The sequence below is a fragment of the Saimiri boliviensis genome, chromosome 12 (assembly GCF_048565385.1).
Source record: "Saimiri boliviensis isolate mSaiBol1 chromosome 12, mSaiBol1.pri, whole genome shotgun sequence".
Taxonomy (NCBI): domain Eukaryota; kingdom Metazoa; phylum Chordata; class Mammalia; order Primates; family Cebidae; genus Saimiri; species Saimiri boliviensis.
The window spans coordinates 110492437-110511371 of NC_133460.1; the positions used below are offsets into that span (position 1 = coordinate 110492437).

Consider the following 18935-nt stretch of genomic DNA (forward strand, 5'->3'; position numbering starts at 1 on the left):
CTGCCTCAGCCTCTCAAAGAGCTGGGATTACAGATATAAGCTACTGTGCCTGGCCAAAAAATTAAATACAAGGGTTGGAAAATGAAATTAAACAACTGTCCCAGAAAGTAGAACAAAAACACAAAGGGAAGAAAAACAAGAAAATTAAAGGATGTTTTCAGGAGATTAGGACATTCAGCTAATAGCAGTTTCAGAAAAACTGTGGTAAAAACAGTAAGGAAGAAATAATTGAAGAACTAATACAAGAAAATACACTAAAACTTTATAATATGAATTTTCAAACTGAAGGGGCCCACTGAGTTTCTAACAATTACTGATAAGAGCATTGCTAAAGCACATAATCATAAAATGCAAAAATACTAGTGACAAGGAAAAAAGACAATCATTTCCAAAAAGAAAAAAAGACGACATTTGAAGTCTTGATAAGCAGAATACCATCAACTTCTCAAGCAGTAATGTATGGCCCTAGTGACAATGAAGAAATGCCTTATAAAATACTGAGAAAATATGACTTATTTCTTGGAATTTTGTACCTAAATAAATAAGCAATCAAGGGTGGAATGAATGAGTGTATGAGTTTGTGTGCGTGTGTGTGTGTGTCTGTGTGTGTCTGTGTGTGAGTGAGAGAGAAACAAGGTATGCCAGAGACACATTCCAACCTTCTTTTTTACTCACAGAACTGTTTTGTTTGAAGAACCAATTCATATAGTTAAAAATATTTACTTTTCTAGTATTCTGTACAAGCTAGCAGTGGCCCTGTGTCACAGTCTAGCCAATGATATCTAAGACAAAATCTACTAAAAAGTCTTGTGGAAACATTATTTTCCTGATGAAAACAGATTTGACTGGTTCTGCCTTTGGTCCTTTCTGCTGTATTACTGCCTGGAATGCAGATATGATGCCACAAGTTACAGCAGCTATCATGAGACCATGAGGAAGTAAGCATAAAGGCAAAAGTCAACATCTAAGCAGCACAGACAGAAATAAAAGAAAGTGCTTGTGTCCTGGATCACATCACTGACCTGCCACACCAGTTAGACCAGCCACCAAACTTCTTTGCAACTGCTTGTCAAGAATACAAGCTTGTAAAAATTGTTACTGTCAAGTTTCTTTTTGTTATTGGCAGCTGGAAGCATCCCTGATACATTCACAAGTTATAAAAAAAAAAAAAATTGTATCTCCCCAACACCCTTCCTCAGGAAGTTACTGGAAAATGTGCCCACAGAAATGAAGAATGAACTAATACGGAGTTATGGTGCTCAGAATGTAGGTGATTCAACACAGGAAGGATGCAAGAGGAATTCTTAGCATCTTGGTAATACGGGTAGTCTTGAGACAACAGCTGTAATTTATGCCTAAAAAGTAACCAAATCATATTGGAACAGGAGGAGGAAAGGCTCCAGGAAAAATGACGTCAAGAAAAAAAAAATCATGGGTTAGATTGCCTAATGTGTTTGATCATATGGAAAGGAGCTTGATAGTTCTTCCAGAAAGTGTGGAGGTAAAATAGAGGTTGTGTAAGTGGATGAGAAAAAAACAAAAACCAAGTATTTCCCCTACTCTCTCTCTCATTACTGAATGTTTCACCTCTGATCACCCAAACGTGTGGGAATTTCTCCCCACTAACCACTAATTATTCAATGGACATCAACTGGGTGTCCTACAATTTAACTCTATTCCACAGAAAGCATCAAATTACACAGGTTAAGGGCTCAGTTCCACAAGACTGCCCCCCAATGCCAGATGCCAATCACAAGTAGTAGATTGCCACACCTATACTTCTGATCAACTAGCTATAAATTGGGGGTCCCATGACCCCATTCTCAGGTTTGCTTAATTTGCTAAGTTAGCTCACAGAATGCCAGAAAACACTTGCTTATATTTGCCAGTTTATTATATTAATGAAAGATGTAATTAAGGACACAGATGAACAGCAGTTGGAAGAGATGCAAAGGGCAGAGAATGTGGAAAGATACGCAGAGCTTCCATGCCTTCTCTAAAGGCACCACCCTCCAGAAATTTTGATTTGCTCAGCAATCTGGAAATTCTACAAACCTTGTCCTTTGGGGGATTTATGGAGGCCTAATTACATAGGTGTGATTAATTATACCATTGGCGATCAAGTCAACCTTCAATTCCTCTCCCCTCCCTGGAGGTTGCCAGAGGAGAGGCACTGAAAATCCTGACTCCCATCATGCCTTGGTAAGCTGATTAGCATACACAAGACACTCTTAATATCCCAGAGATTCCAAGGATTTTAGGAGTTCTGTGCCAGGAACTGGGGCAGAGACCAAATATACATTTCATATTATATCACAATATCACAGCTTGGTGCACAGAAAATAAAGCAAACAAAAATCAAAACAAGGCAATTATTAACTCTAGGAAAAGCAAAAAGTTACAAGAGGGATGAAATGCCATAAAACACTGCATGGCAAAACAGTGAAAAGTATTTGCAAAGTTTTCTTAGTGCAAACATTTATTTTTATTTATTTATTTTTTTTTAATGATGGCCCTACTATATTGGGAAGCTGAAAAGAAGAGAAGGCAGTGTGTCTGGAGCAGAGTGAGCAAGGGGAGAATAGTAAGAAAGGGGATCAGAAAGGAAAACAGGAATTAGGTCATGCTGAGGTTTGGATTTTCTTTCCGAAGGGTGATAGCCACTGGGGAGTTTCAGACAGGAAACTTGAATTATCTAACTCATGATTGAAAGTAATAACTTTAGCTCTGTTGCAGAGGCGAATGCGCCATGCAGGGATAAGTGAAAGGCCAGGACGCCAGTGGGATAAGATGGATAAGAGGTTTCTGCAGAAGAGATTTTTCCTATAAGGTGGCCTGGACTGGGAGAGGCACACTTTGGGATGTAAGGAAGTGGGTAGATGGGAATACATTCAGGAGGTTGGTGGCTTATGGAGTAAAAGGGGAGACGCCGAGATGACTTCCTACCTGTTAGCACAAGGCATCTGGAGAAGGCAGAAGAGGTTGTTACTGGGTTTGGGAAGACCAGGGAAGGAATGATTTGCAACTAGCGAGTTTGGGATCTAGAGTTCTGTTTTGGACTTGTTAGGCTGAGTTGCCTCAGAAGGTACCAAGTAGGCAATTGTGCCAGGGCTCAGGGTACAGACCACCCTAGGAACAAACTCAGAATATGCTCAGTCCAACAAGTAGCAATTCCTCCTTTTATTTTGTCAATGCAAAGAAATGTTTCATCATATGTTTGGAGCTTTAAACAGCCTCAGTGGTATGATTTGGGGCACTGATGATTGAAGACTTGATACTGAGAATCTAAGGGTAAACAAGCAGTGAATCCTGGAATAGATTGCAATAGGTAACACATTCAAAGTGTTTATGCCTCCCTGGTTTTCAATTTTGGGTCATATCTATCTTAAGAAAAAACTCTCTCCACCAAAGCTGAAGTCATAAATTAGTAAAAGTCCTCCCCGACACACACGCCCAAGAAATGATTTCCCATTAATAGCTGGATTTAATAAACATATTCCCCTAAAAAAAATTTTTTGTCCCTGCTCAGTAGACTTTATGTGTACAAAGCACGTGCCAAGTTAAAGACCACGTCAGGCACACTTTGAGACACTTTCCGTTTTTTAAAAAGTTCTTTCTCAATAAACATTCGAAAGGGCCAATTTGTAGAAAAGTCTTTCAAAGCAAAATTCACCACAGGTCATAGAGTTCTTTAAACCCTCAGCACTATTCTTTCGTGGCTTTTTCATTGCATTGCGCAATCTTTGCATTTAATCATTAATCCCCAAATTGGTGTTCCCCGTGCGGATTTTAACAAGAACTGGGCTTTAGCCACATTACAGTAGACGAGGTGGGGGTGGAGGGCAGCAGTGGCAATCGCAAAATAAAACGTATCATAAAGTGGTAACGGCTCGTGATTGAGGCCAGTTGTTGAAAAATAAATGGCTGTTATACAGAATCATAGAAATTTAGAGCTTGGGGCCAAGGCGAGTCGTTCATCCGTGGACCGACAGCGCCCCGGGCGGCAGAAAGAAGGCGGCGGCGGCGACCGGGGGAAGCTCCCGGATTTTTAAACAGGCACCTGCTGGGCGAGCCCTAACTGTGCAAACGGGATCCACAGGTGCCCGGTGTTAAGAGGACACAACTCGGAAAATCTAAGCCTGCAAAACAACCATCAGATCCTCATATTAAACCCCTAAATAAGTTATCGCTTTACACCAAGTTGATGTGGGTGGTAATTTACGGCAGAAAAACTGAGTGGAGGGAGGAGGGAGAATTCGGCTAAAGTTTGCCCGCGACTGAGAGGGAGTGACCTGGAAATCAGGAATAGCGGAGTGGGGGTGGGTAGAAAACTAAAGAAGTCGCTGAGAGAGTCAGTTTGTGAAAATAGAGCCCGCGGTGGAGCGCAGCAGGCACACCTGCGGAGGAGGGGCTGCCTCACCTGCGGGGCCGCTGCGCTCCCACCCCAAGTGTGTAAGCGGGGAAGGCGGGGGCTGGCCCAGAGCCCGGGGTGGGGGTATCACTGTGGGACAGGGCCAGCAAGAGAACCCGACACTCATCGTCCCCAGCGACACGTGTAATTGTCAAGAAACAGAGACAACTGCAAATGTCACCCAGGAGGGTGTGGACGGGGGAGCGGTCCCGAGGCAGGCACTGGTCCCCCTGGGGCTGCGGGCCAAGTGTCCCCCTTCCCCGGGGAACTGGGAGCTGGGAGGGAGTCGGTATCGCCGCGCTGGAAGCGCGAGCCCGGGGGACTCCGGAGATGCGTCCTGGTGCGCCGCCCCTCAGGGCAGCCCTGGACCTCGGCGCGCCCGGGCGCAGCGTGTGTGTCCCCGGCGGGGCGGGCAGAGCCAGCCGCCCGGGCTCCGCGACTTACCTCGGGCCTCACGGGGCGCGAGCAGAACCCCGGCCAGGGCGAGCAGGAGGGCGAGCAGGAAGGCGAGGGCGGGGGGCGCGGGGGGCGCGGGCGGCGGGCGCGCTGCCATCGTCGCCGGCCTTCTGTGCAGCAGCTCTCGGGCCGGGCAGCGAGCGCTGCAGCATCCCACGCGGGCGCCGAGCCGGGGCCGGGCGTCGCGACCGGAGGGATTTCCTGCCGCGGAGAGTCAGCTCCGGAGCCCTCGAGCAGCGCCCGCGCCGCCGCGGAGCTCGTCTAGCCTTTCATTTTTAAAAAAGTTTGCCCCCGTGTGTGCGTGCGCGCGCGCGCGCCGTTCTGGCACAAGCCAGCCTTGACCGTTGCAATAAATGAGCAAACTGTCCGAGTTGGCCCAGGGACGAGGAGGAGCGTTAGTGAGAGAAGGCCGGACTGTGGAATGGATCCGCGGCCAGCAGTCACCGTTCTCATTACCACGGAACAAATTATGTCTCCCCCGCACCCCCGCCAGTCGGCGGCGTCCCGCGGGTCCTAGAGACCGCTCGGGTCCCCCCGCCAGGGTCCCGCCCCGAGCCGCGGCTCGCTCAGCCCCGGGGGTGGGCGGCTTGGGGCAGGGCGCCTCCCTGGCCGCGCACGCCGGCGGCATAGACGTGGCTCGGTGGCGGCCGGGCGCCCGGAGCACACACGTCCCCGCCCCAGGATGATGTGGCCGCAGGGCCCGGGGAGCCCGGCTGCCAAGAGCACACGCGGCGGCACGGTCCAGCTTTCCAGTCTGAAGCTGGAAAAGATGACTCGGCTGCTCGCTCCCTGGCTAGCCGGGAACCCTCGGAGTACCGGCCGGGTCTCCAAAGCGGCCCACAGCCTGGCGCGTGCCCCTCGTCGGGCCCTAGGCGCCCAACGGGGAATCTCGCGCCCCGGAAACAAGCCTGGACTCAGGCACAAAGCACCTGGGCATTCCTTTTGATCTACAGTGTCAGGCTTTACGTTGATAGATTGGCTCATGTTTCCTTTCCAGGACCTGGACCCAGAAAAGGGAGTACAAGACGTTTCCGGAACTTTCCTGATTGTAAGAAGCACCTGGGTTGGCTTGCTAAAAAGATCCCCGGGTGCCCTCCTACGCTTTCAGAATGAGACTCTCCAGGCTCTGGGGCCAGGAGAGCTCAGGGTGTTTGGAGAAACACCAAGGGAAGAACGGAGAGCCTTGCCTTCTCATCCTAGTTCCTGGCTGACCTCACCTCTTCAGCCTGGCTCGGCCCCCAAAAGCAGCAACAAGGGGGCCGCACAGACACAAATGGCTGCAGCTATGGAGGATGGCTGATGCCCACCTTGCGGGCGACCACGATTCCCAACCTTGGGGACTTATTAGAATAGTAAGAAATAAAGACAGTGTCACCCCCAGAGACCAGTTAACTCACAATTTCCTACAATGCGTGGAGCTCAATAGTTTCCAAAGCCTCAGGTGATTCTACTGTGCTGCTCAGACCTAGAACCACCTGCAGAAATTCCATCCTAGTCCTGTGAGCTCTCACCGGTTCCTAACTGGGCACTCACTCCTACGAGGCCGTCACCCAGGCTTTGGGAAGCTGCCTTCCGTACCATGTCTTACTACTGCGGCGGAGCTTTCCTCACAGCCAGTTTTGCAGTGTTACCAAAGACAGGGTCCAAACTCCTAACAGGGTGCAGGACTTTTTTAAAATGTTATTTTTTAAGCCTTAGTGGGAGGCACAGGCTCCCCCGCCCTTCCCAATGCTGCCATATCTGGAAACGAGGCCTGGTTCAAGCCCTGGGTCATATCTAACTGTACTACCAATCAGCTTTGTCCTTCTTTTGTTCACTCATTCAGTCAGTCAATCAACACTATGTTAGGGACTCTTGTTTTCAAAGACTTGTCTTTCTGACCAAACTGATAAATCATTATTGGTCAGAAAGACAAGTCTTTGAAAACGAGAGTTTTCAATCATTATTGGACAGTGTGAACAGGGTACTTAACCTATTTCATAATTAGGCTGGTTTATTGATATGGTTTGGCTGTGTCTCCACCCAAAGCTCATCTTGAGTTCCCACGTGTGTGGGAAGGACCTGGTGGAGGTAATTGAATCATGGAGGCAAGTCTTTCCCGTGCTGTCCTCATAGTAGTGAAAAAGTCTCACAAGACCTGATGGTTTTAAAAAGAGGAGTTCCCCTGCACAAACTCTCTCTTTCTGCTTGCTGCCATCCATGTATGATGTGACTTGTCCCTCCTTGTCTTCTGCCCTGATTGTGAGACCTCCCTAGCCATGTGGAACTACAAGTTCATTAAGCCTTTTTCCTGTATAATTACTCAGTCTTGTGTATGTCGTTATCAACAGCATGAAAATGGACTAACACTTTTACTACTTCATAAATCATTACATACTTTGTATAATCGAGTACTGTGCTAATGTCTTTCACCTGCAATATTTCATTTTTAAAATCCTGAATATACAGATGAGGAAACTGCAGTATGCAGAGATATAGCTTTCCCACCACCATACAGCAAAGTAGGTCACAGCCCAACCTCAGATGTATTAAAGATACCGCCTGTTTCTTTAACCCTGAGTTCCAAGCTTCAGTTTTAGCATCTGTTAAGTGAAGGCAAAAATACAAACCTCCTTGATGGTTGTGAGCACGAGATGAACTAACGCAATGTCCCCCAACCTACCTGATCCCTGGGATGTTTGTTAACAATTCAATTCCTCTGGCATTTGCATTGGAGATTCTCATTAGAAAAGTCTGGGAAGGACAGTTTTAGCAAGTGATTAGGTGAACCTGATACTTGTGGCCCATAGAACTTCAAACACATCGAGGAAGAAGGATCGAAAATTGTTTCCTTTGAGCTCAAAGGGCCAGATTTGCTTGCAGATGAGCCCAGCCACTGGCCCCTTGAATCCTTCTGACTGGTTAAATGGTTTATTCAAAATGGACCTAATATGTGCTGTGCACTGGGCTGGGGCCCTTGGATACGTTTTCTCTTAATGATCAATTTGTTTTTGCTCTTCAATATTCAGTTGTTAATCTTGACTGCAAAAGTCCAATTTCTTTTAAACCTGGAAGTTGCAAAGCTTTCTCCAAAGAACTAAATGTACCCCAAAACTGCCCTTGATTTATTTTTCACTGAATGAAACAAAACAGCCATTGCAGGGGGAACATAAAGAAAAATAAAATCCCAGCCACAAGCCTTGGATTTCAACCCTGTAATTAACCATCTCTGTGAAGCAAGGGGCCTGGGCTGACACTGTCTCCATAAAGCCTTCATACACGTCAATAACAGCCAGCTAAGGCGAAGAGCAAATCCTACGTCCGGCAGATGGTCTGTCTTTGGATGGAAATTCTGCCTCCTCATTCACAGGAAATGGGAGCTGACATCACATTCAATACTGGATTGTTAGGCAATGGTGTGGGGTCAGAGGCCAAGATCTGCACATGAACATTTCAGATAGATGGCTTGTTGTCCCTTCCTTTCTAGAAGAATTGACCTTTGCAATACTGTTTCCTGTGTGCTATTTTTGTTTAACAGCCTGGGCATTCACAACGAACAGGGCACTTATTTCTTACCCAAGCTCCTGTAAGCTCAATCCGCTCTGAGTACAAGCAGATGAAAAATGGAGGCAAACTTTCCCAAGCCAGAAATTTACAGGCAGCCATTCCTAATTTCTGCAGTAAGTGAAGAGTCGGCCTCCTTGCAGCGTGACCTATCGACAGAACTTCAGACACAGGCTTGCAGAACAGCTTTTCTGTCTCCAAGCACAGTTCCTAAGCCTTACTCCAAAGGTAAACAAATGCAGTCACCCCAAGATTAAGATTCTTGGAAATAGTTTTAATTCCATCTCTTGGAGAGATGAAAACTCCTCCTTCTCTAGGCCTGTTATAATAACGTGTGGTCCATTTTTCTTTTCCTAGACCTCCCACTTCAAGAATTTATGCCTTCACCTCCTCAGAAACCTGTCCCCAGTGAACCTCTTCTGGGCAAATTAAACCCTCTCATCTCTGATGCTTTCATTATTGCACAGAATCAGCACTTAAGGAGCCAATCTAAATGCCAAAGAAAGAATGCTCCTGGAGCTGGAGGCAAGGAACTTGGGAATGCTCTGTGTCACAAGAGACAGGAAAGGTTACCCCATATATATTCATCTATGTCACCTGCCCATTGACCATTCAACTTCTCCAACCAAGTGACAGTCATACCTAACAATAACACCTTCTAAGAAATGCATCGTTAGGCAGTTTTGTCATTGAGTGAACATCACAGAGTGTACTCACACAAATCTAGATGGTACAGCCTACTATACACCTAGGTTACAGGTAGAGCTCCTAGGCTACAAACCTGTATGGCACATGACTCCACTGAATACCACAGGCAGTGGTACAGTAAAAAGGCAGAAAGGTACAGTAAAAATACGGTGGAAAAGATTAAGAAAAAAAGGTACACCTGGATAAGGAAGCTCCGTTATAAATGTATGGGAGCATCCTTACAAGTGCTCAAAGGTATACAATGTGATTGACCAAAACGTCTTTAGGTGACTCATGACTGTGCTGTGATGGGGAGCTTATTATGCCCCTCCCTACACACCCCCAGATCCCATTTTATGTACCCCAAGTGACTGACAGCACTAAGAGAAACAGGCACCTCCTGGAGCAGCACTCAGAGAGGAATCTCAAAAGCAAACATGAACTATGACAAGAATGACCAAGCATTTAAGGATACTTCATTTAAGAAAAAGAGCTTAATCTCCTCTCCTTCTCATGTGGGCTGGGCTTAGTGACTCATTCTTTTTTTTCCCCAATAACTTTTGGGGTACAGGTGGTTTTTGGTTACATGGATGAATTCTAGAGTGGTGAATTCTGAGACTTTGGTGCACCTGTCAACAGAGCAGTATATGTTTTTCCTAATGTGTAGTTTATGTTATCCCTGATGCCCCTCTGCCCTTCCCCTTCTGAGACTTCATGGTCCATTATACAACCCTGTATGCCTTTGCACACTCATAGCTTAGCACCTACTTATAAGTAAGAACATATGGCATTTGGTTTTCCATTCTTGAGTTACTTCACTTAGAATAATGGCCTCCAGCTCCATCCACGTTGCTGTAAAAGATGTGATTTTATTCTTTTTTAACGCTGAGTAGTAGTCCATGGTGTATATATGCCACATTTTCTTTATAAACTCAGTGGTTAACAGGCACTTAGATTGGTTCCATATCTTTGCAATTGTGAATTAGCAACTCATTCTAACCAAACTCAGCCTAAGTGAGCAGTGTGTGAGTTCTGAGGCTAAATGGTGAAAGGCACTTCAGCTTCCTCCTTGACTCAGGCTGCTTACTGTGGACGCAACCAGCTGCCATGTTGTGAGAAACCTAAAACAGCCCAGTGGAGTAGATCTAAGGTGAAGAATGAGATTTCCTGCCAATAGCTTGTGAGTTAGCTGTGTTGGAAGTGGGTCCTTCGGCCTCTCGTTTTCAGATGACAGCAGCCTTATGAGACCCCCCAAGGCAGAACCATTCAACTAAGCTGCTCCCAAATTCCTGACCTATAGAAACCCCATGAAATAATGAATGTTTGTTGTTTTGAGCCATGACTTTGGGGAATAACTTTTTACACAGCAATAATTGTTATACATTTAATAAAGTGAACATTCCATCTCCAGATATTTTTCTAGCTACCAAAATTTCTTTATAATTTTAATATGAAGGTCATCATTCTTGTTTATCAGCTTTGAATACAAGGTGTAGACACGGTGGCCATGGGTCCCAGTTTTGTCCTATTGTATTTATCAACTGTAGCCCCTTTCACTCACTAGAGTCCTGATTTGCCAACAGAGCACACAGTTACCCTGTCTGTAGATAAACGTGTCTTTTGTGCTGTGTCTTGAGGGCAGGAGGGATGGCCAGGCACACATATTTGGTTGGACATCTTGACTTGACTCCTTCTGTGAAGGACGGTTGACCGAGTGACTGAGCTCGCAGTCATGGGTACCAGGCCACAGCACCCAAAGCAAAACTGGCTCAGGCCATGAAGATTCACAAGGCTCTTTGAGTATCACCCCTGCATGGTTAGCCAGTCACACAGTGATCTGATCTGGACTGCCGTTTCTGGAAGTTGCAGACATTTTTTCACTGGTTGCCAAAGAACCTGGGGCTCTGCTGGTAGCTGTATCTTGAATGCATCAAAGAGAAGATGTGATGAAAGGTCATGCTTGCTCTTGCTCTTGGAGAGAATCTCTGCAGGATGCAAAGCTGCCCCCACCACCCAGGCTGGCCACTCACGCATCAGGTCTCTGTTCCTGCAAGGAAGCATGGGCTCCCAGAAGCCAGGAGTGCTGGGGTTGCTGGAGGCTGGGGGAGGACTCCAGGGTGCTCTGGGGACAAGTCTTGGCCTCCCTATCTAATCTCAAGCAGGCTTCTTCCTAGGGAGAGAGGCCAGACCTACTTTATAATAACTGCAGGAAAAACCATCCCAAGACCTACATGCCTTATCTTTACCTGCTCTCTCTTGTGGAAAATTAGGCCCTTTGCGTCTTATTCTGTGCCCTTGAAATTGGCAAATAACTGGACACTGGTCCCACCTCGTGTACTTGAATACAGTTCCCATTTTGTCTTTACTGTTTCAGGCAAATCAACCCCAATTTCGTTAATGTACCCCTTGGGTCCTATTCTCACTCTTTCTAATCATGTTTGTTGCTCTCCTTTGGAATCTCTCCAATTTCTTGATTTCTCTTAAACTGTGGAGGCCAAATGTGGGTACAGAGTTCCAAGAAGGGTCTGCATGAAGCCAAGGGAAGCAGAGCACTGGCTGATTGCACCTAGTGGGGTCTCTCTGCAGCTGAGACTTTTAACTCCTTTTTGGAGGCCTGACCTAGTTTCTACTTTGAGGATGAAGAAGCGATTCTGGGTCTGGGAAGGCCAGCTGCTCTGAGAGTGGGGTGGCTGACCCTGCCCCCATCCACCCCCAAGCCTCACAGGTGGCGCGTGTGGGCCCCTCCTTCACCATAGTTATTTCAGTCCACTTCTCAGATCTGTTTTCTCTGCTGCTTCAGTTTCTCTCATTTCTGCATCCTGGTGAGCACTTTTATCCAGATCTGTTCTCCCATTAACTCCTCCATGATCTCAGGCAGAAGAGACAACTTAGAAGTGCCAGGGCCCAGGGTCAATTGCTGTTCTTCCTACACTAAGCTCTGGTCTGGATTCTAATGCAGCTTTAACTTTTTAGCAGTTACCAAGCATTTGAAATTTTCAGCTCCATCAGATCCTGGGCCAGCAGCACCCCACTGCTGCAAGTCCCCTGACGCTGCTGAGTGAAGGAAATATCCCACTGCCTCTCTGGATAGAAACTCCAGATCCCTTTCCCCGAATATCCCTAAGCCATACTTACAATGTTCCAGCTTTCTTTGCCCTAGGCTGGGCTGAAAAATAAAGAACCAATAGTTGAGGAAGTGTCCCCACAGATTAAGGACACAGATGCAGATCCTGCCTTCAAAGACCTCCTGGTCTTGTGATACAGAGAATGGCTTTGAGCTTCCCTAAAAGAATTATGGCAGGGTCTACCCTGCAGGCACCCTGTCCTAGGCCTCCAAGATCTCATCGACCCTCATGGAGACAGTTAACTACTTTTCCTCTTTTGAGAGGAAATGGTGCCTTTGAAAAGTGGCTTGCCCATGAACACAGAACTCAAAAGTGGTCCAACTGGGATTGGAGGCTGGGTCTGTCTGACCCCAAAGATCTCCTCTCCCTGCCAGTGCTGGCCCGAAACTTGAGGCATCTTTGGCCCCTTCCTTTCTCTCTCCCTGAACCATGCCCTTCTTACTGGGCATCAAGTCCTATGCATACCACCTCAGAAACCCCCTGGCTCTCCCCCTTCCACACAGTCCCCCAGGGTAGAGAACCATGGTGCCTCCCCTCAAAGACAGGGGCAGGGTCCTGGGGCTTGTTCTGCTGTCACTCCAGCTATTGCTCCTGCAAAGGCACTTTTAAAATGGAAATCTGACAAAACTTTCATGATTCCTCATTGCCTTCAGAAATACATTGAATCTACTTCACAAGACATACAAGCCTATTTGGGGTGGGTCCTGGTCTGGTTTGGTTGTGTCCCCACCCAAATCTCATCTTGAACTGTAGCTCCTATAATCCCCACGTCATGGGAGGGACTCAGTGGGAAGTAATTGAATCATGGTGGTGGGTTTTTCCGGTACTGTTCTCAAGATAGTGAATAAGTCTCATGAGAGCTGATGGTTTTATAAAAGGCAGTTCCCCTGTATGCATACTCTCTTGCCTTTGTTCCTCATTCACCTTCCACCATGATTGTGATGGCTCCCAGCCACGTGGAACTGAGTCCATTGAACCTCTTTTCTTCATAAATTACCCAGTCTTGGGTATGTCTTTATTAGCAGTATGAGAATAATCTAATACAGACCACAATCAGCACTCCCAGGCTCCTCTCTTTCCTGCCACCTGACACAGCCCTATCTTCTAGTCACATGGCATCACTTGACTTTTGCAAAATCTTGACCACGTTGTAATTTTCCATGTGCTTCTCCCACTGTCTGAATGCCTTCCTCTTCCACTCCAGAGCAGATCTATTCTTCAAGGTCCAGAGTGGCACCATTTCCTCTGTGATGCCTTCTCTGCCTCTTCAAGCAAAGTGAACATTTCCTTTTTGTGCTCCCACAGATCTGTGTATCCGCTGATAGCATGAGGCTTAATGCTTGGTGGTGTAATTATTGCTGTGCAAGACTGTCTGCCTTTTGAGACACGGATTGCCATGAAGGTAACCCCGTCTTGCTCACTTTTATATCTGAAATGTCCATGCCTAGCCCAGTGCCTAGGAAAGAGAAGGCACAGGAATTTCTGGCTAAATGGATAAATTGAACCAGTGTGTGACCATGTTCTCATCTGGGTCTTTAGGAATTTTTCTCTGTATATAGTTTTCCAATCCAGGCTTAAGAAGAGAGATTCCATGTAAGTGTATTTATTGCTGAGGTTCAAGACAGTAAGTGGACAATATTTCATTTCTCTCACAAACCATTTTTCCAATAACCTACCTAATTATTCCAGTTAAGGCTCATTACCATTGCAAATCAAGTTTGAACTGATTTTCACAGAGCTAGCAATCTGTACTGGGACATGTTTTATTTTTGAAAATCTTTGATTTTCAACTACGTCTGCTACTTCTGGTACTATTTTAAAATTTAATAGAAAGAAAATAAAACTCCTTTAAGGCTCTAAACAACCTCAAACTGTGTTTTGTTCTGGTAATAAGACAACACATAAGGATTGTGGTTAGTTGGAGATTATTTCCAACAATGGAAAAAATAAATATGAGCATGAGTCAGAATAATTTGAAACCAGAAATGTGTGTTGGTAATAACTCACAAAGTCACATGGAAGACCCTCGATCACAACACCAGATTTGATGGTTTTTCAAAAATTACAATCTCATATATTAGAGAGCCCCTTCCACCTGGTAGGGTGCCAAGAGTTCTTACAAAATCGAGTCTTGGGAAATCAAAATCCTGCACCATCAGGAAAATGCTATCTCTGTTGGGGGTAAGATGTAGACAGTCTCGCACATGGAAAAGTGGCCCCCAGTGACGAGGACACCACAGTGTCATTACAGGGGAGACTGTGAAATCAGGTACAAGCCAGTCCTGCAGCCTGAGCCTTTTAGGTATGTTTCCAGCAGCAGAGAGGGAACTGCAGCACCACTCTGGGTTGGGGAAGGGGTTGCGGCAGGGGTTGCAGAATAGGATTCCATGTCCATTTCCACCGCATTGAAATACCAGAAGCATGACCCAATAATGTGGTTTTGCTCTTCAACACCAGTGCTTACTCACCTACCCAGGGAGAGGAGAAAGTATCCTGCTTATTCATCCCCAAGCAGAATGTTGCCCTCAATCCCATGCTGGCCTTGTTGATGACATCAGGCTTAAATCTGCCACTTGGTCCTGATGACCAGCAGCCGTGATCTCTGTCCTGAAAAAAGAAAACACAGGCAGCAATGGTACTGCAGAGTGTCTGGCGTCACCTCTGTGCCCCGAATGGTCCTCTAGGCCTCAGCAGAACTGGCACCAGAGGTGTAAACATGAAATCTTTCTAGAGCTGAACCCTATTTTCTCCTTCTGCCTAGATTTATGGAAATTGACCTATTTTATAGCTCTCTTACTGACCTACTTCCAAATCCTATTTTGGAAAGTGACACAAAACTCTTTTGTATCCCTGCAAAAAAAGAAGAGGCTAAAACACACACATAGGCACTCATGAACACTTACACATTCAGACATCAAGGCTGGAGTAATTTTCCGGAAAGGAGCTTTGTTTTCTGTCACCAAGAAAATAAAAAAAATAAGATATAAATTCATCAGAAAGTACTTTAGAAAGTGTCAACAGTACTTTAAAACTATATATATATATATATATATATATATATATATATATATATATGACATATATTCAAAACTAATATGTATAATATAATTTGTTAGATGTTTATTTTCTGGTAAAATACCTGCAGGGTAATGTCAATGTATGTTGGTGGAAAGCCTCATTTTATAAACAGAAACCAGGCACTTTTTGCATGAGTCATGGTAGATTTAGCTGCAAGTGGCTAAAAGTCTCCTCCTGCTTAGTGTCACTTTAATCAGAGCTTGCATATCTGAGCTGTAACCCCATAGTAAACTGGAATAATAAAAATTACATATCTGTTTTACAAGGGAGTTGTGTTCTGGTTAGCAAATGATCCGACGTGGGTCCCCCTTCCAAGTTTGGGTTATAAGCCTGTCCCACAAGATGCTATGATAATGGCAATTATCACTGAAGTAGCACTTATTACAGCCAAACACTTCACATATGATATTTATAAACTTCCCTATTGCCCTATGAAGTATATTTGAGTTTTGCAGATGAAAGAAAAATTAAGGCTCAGTGATATTAAATAAATTAATCAAAACCTTAAAACTAGTAATTCTCAAACTAGGACTCAAACACAGGACTGCCTAATTTTAGAGTCTACATTTTCTTTCTATAAAACAGAGTGCTCTTGCAAAAGTCAATTCTACCCAAATGTGTATTTAAATCCTGGGATTATCCTACCACTAGTAAACCACTTGGTTTCTGTCATTTACTGCCCACAGAATGGGACTTCTCTTTAGCATTGATCAATTTGTGGGTTGATTAAAAATGGAAAGGTACAGAATATAATGTGGTATCCTGGACTGCCTCCTGGAACAGAAAAAAGAATTAGTGGAAAAAAAAACCAGTGAAATCTGAATATAGTCCGAAGTTTAGTTAATAGCAATGTACTAATGTTGTTTTCTTAGTTTTGACAAAAGTACTATGCTATTTTAGATGCTGACAATCAGGGAGGCTGGGTGAAGGATATGGGAGACCTCTCTGTACTGACTCTGCAACTTTTATGTAAATCCAGAACTATTCCAAAACTTAAAAGGGGGAATAAATACTAGTTCTCTTGTGGTTGCTGATTGTCCAGGCAATTCAAATCAAGATTTGCACTAGGTAGTATTTACTGCAGGCAGAATAGACATGTGGAGTAGCATTTTCCAATTACACGTCTATGCATTAGCACTAACAAATTTATTTAAAAGTGTGACCGAATGCACTGTCCTTATGTATTTTCTTAATCATTGAATGCCAAGAATGAAACTACTATTCAGTATAAAATGGCTGACAATATAAAATGGTTTCAAAAGCTAAGTGGGCAAAAGTATATATAATATAATAAAAGTATATATAATACAACATTTATCCAGGAAGTTGTGATATAAATATATGCGTGTGGGTATAACATTATACATGTACTGTTAATATATTGATTTTAAAGGAAAAGATAAACCATATATATATTTTTAAAAATTATATAAGGGGATAAAGAGATATGACAGAAAAGGTGTATGTCAGATATCTCAAAATATACTTTGGTTTGTAGATTTGATTTTGAAACCACATAAATAATTTTATATGATGGTGAAAAATTGAAATATTTAAAAAGTCAGTTCCTAAACATCAAAACTGAAATGGAACAAATAAACATAGCTATATATTGATTTGTGGCATGTCTACAAAGAAAGAGACAATTTCATGTGACTTAAAAACATTAATTTCATGTACATCCTTAGTAAGACATATCCTAAAAACAAAAAGAACAGAAAAAAGAAAAAATAACTTTAATTGTTGTTAACAAATCATATTATTGGCTATAGGGTTAGAGTTGTTCTTCTGGGTTTTAAGATTGATGGGATCCTATGGGACATGGATGAACCTGGAAACCATCATTCTCAGCAAACTGACACAAGAGCAGAAAATCAAACACCGTATATTCTCGCTCATAGGCGGGTGTTGAACAATGAGAACACATGGACACAGGGAGGGGAGCACTACACACTGGGGTCTGTTGGGGGGAAATGGGGGAGGGGCGGGGGGGTGGGAAGGTGGGAAGAGATAGCATGGGGAGAAATGACAGATACAGGTGAGGGGACGGAAGGCAGCAAAGCACACTGCCATGTGTGTACCTATGCAACAATCTTGCATGTTCATCACATGTACCCCAAAACCTAAAATGCAATAAAAAAAAAAAAAAGAAAAAAAAAAAAAAAAAAAAAGATTGATGGGATCAAGTCAAATACCCCTTAAACTCTAATTAAAAGTATTTGTATAAACTCATGATGTATTTTATTTTGGAAAAATAAAACATATTTTCTAGCTCTGTGCACTGAAAAGGTCTGGAAACAATGACCAACCCATTAATAATGAGTGCTTTTAATACCTAGATTGTGGTCTCTATATACCAGTTCCCCTTAAATGCAACCAGGGCTCCTTGGAGATATGACTGATTCTGGATCTGGAGCAGAAAATATGTAAGGTGAGCCATATCTTTTCATGTCAAAAGAAAGGAAGCTATCAAAGATCACTAGAGTCATGTCAAAAGAACCCAGGAGTTAGTTAACCTAAGTTCCCTTTAGTCAAAGATGAGACAATTTGAACAGAAATAATAACTTAATGCATGAAAACATGCAAAATACATTTGTATTCATGAGTTCATTAGGATAAGTAAAAAAACAGGCATACAAACAAAATGTCTCTTTGATTGCTCAGGATGCTAGGGAAGCAAGTCATTATTTTGAAAATGGATTAATAGAAAGATAGATTCAAGCATTTATCCTGACTTTTCTGTATAAACTCTACCTTAGAGTATTCAAATAGTTGATGAGAGAAAGTATCTTTTATTGAATTAAACCAGGTAATATGTGAAGAAGGAATGATAGATTTAGGAATTACCATTTTGTAACCTCTGCTAAAATAACAGATCTGGGGATGATCATTGATGGCTACTTACTGACCAAAGGTGAAGCCTCTTGATGAAAATACACAACCGCCATACAAATCTAGCCAAGGTGACTTGAAAATTCTTAAGGAGAAGAAAAGCATGTTCAACCTTGGGAATGCAACCAGCTAAATCTGGACTTGGGAAATGAGTGGTGCTACTGAACACGGGTCTATAGACCAGCATCAGCATCATCTGGGAGCTTGTTAGAAATGTAAATTCTCAGGCCCTAGCTCGGACCTACCGAATCAGACTCTCTGGGGATGGGCCCCAGGAATCTGCATTTTAACATACCTACCAAGGGGCTGTTTTCCATACTAAAATGTGAACAGCATTGATATACAGGACAAGCGACATGGTTTCTTTAAGAAGTGAACTGCAGGAAAACTCAGAAGGGAGATTTCTGGATTCAAAAGAATTTTGAAAAATAGAAACATGCAGTATTTAAAACTTATTGAGCTCCTGATTTGAACAACCTGTAACAATGTTTTACTAGAGAAATGGAAAAACATGAACATTGACTTGCTATTTACTATTAAGAAGTTATTGTTAATTTTTTAAAGCTGTGATAGTTGTCTTGTGGTTATGTTTTAAAAGAGACCTAACCATATGCACTTAAGTATTTGTGCATTAATGATGTCATATTTGAGATTTGTTTCCAAACAGTTATATGATAGGCAATGGGAGATAGGGTGGATATAAGTGAAATAAGATTAGCCATGACTAATAAGATTAGCCATGA

At 43.8% G+C, this 18935-nt stretch overlaps 1 protein-coding gene across 1 annotated transcript in view; it reads right to left on the reverse strand.

The window, feature by feature from the left end:
- The window catches only part of ADAM12 (ADAM metallopeptidase domain 12), a 376200-nt gene extending 370852 nt beyond the window's left edge, over window positions 1-5348 (reverse strand). Inside the window, exon 1 of the mRNA XM_074383072.1 lies at window positions 4856-5348. Coding sequence (XP_074239173.1) covers window positions 4856-4964 — 109 coding nt within the window. The 5' untranslated portion in view covers window positions 4965-5348. The remainder of the gene's footprint in view (window positions 1-4855) is intronic.
- Window positions 5349-18935: the final 13587 nt, after the last annotated feature.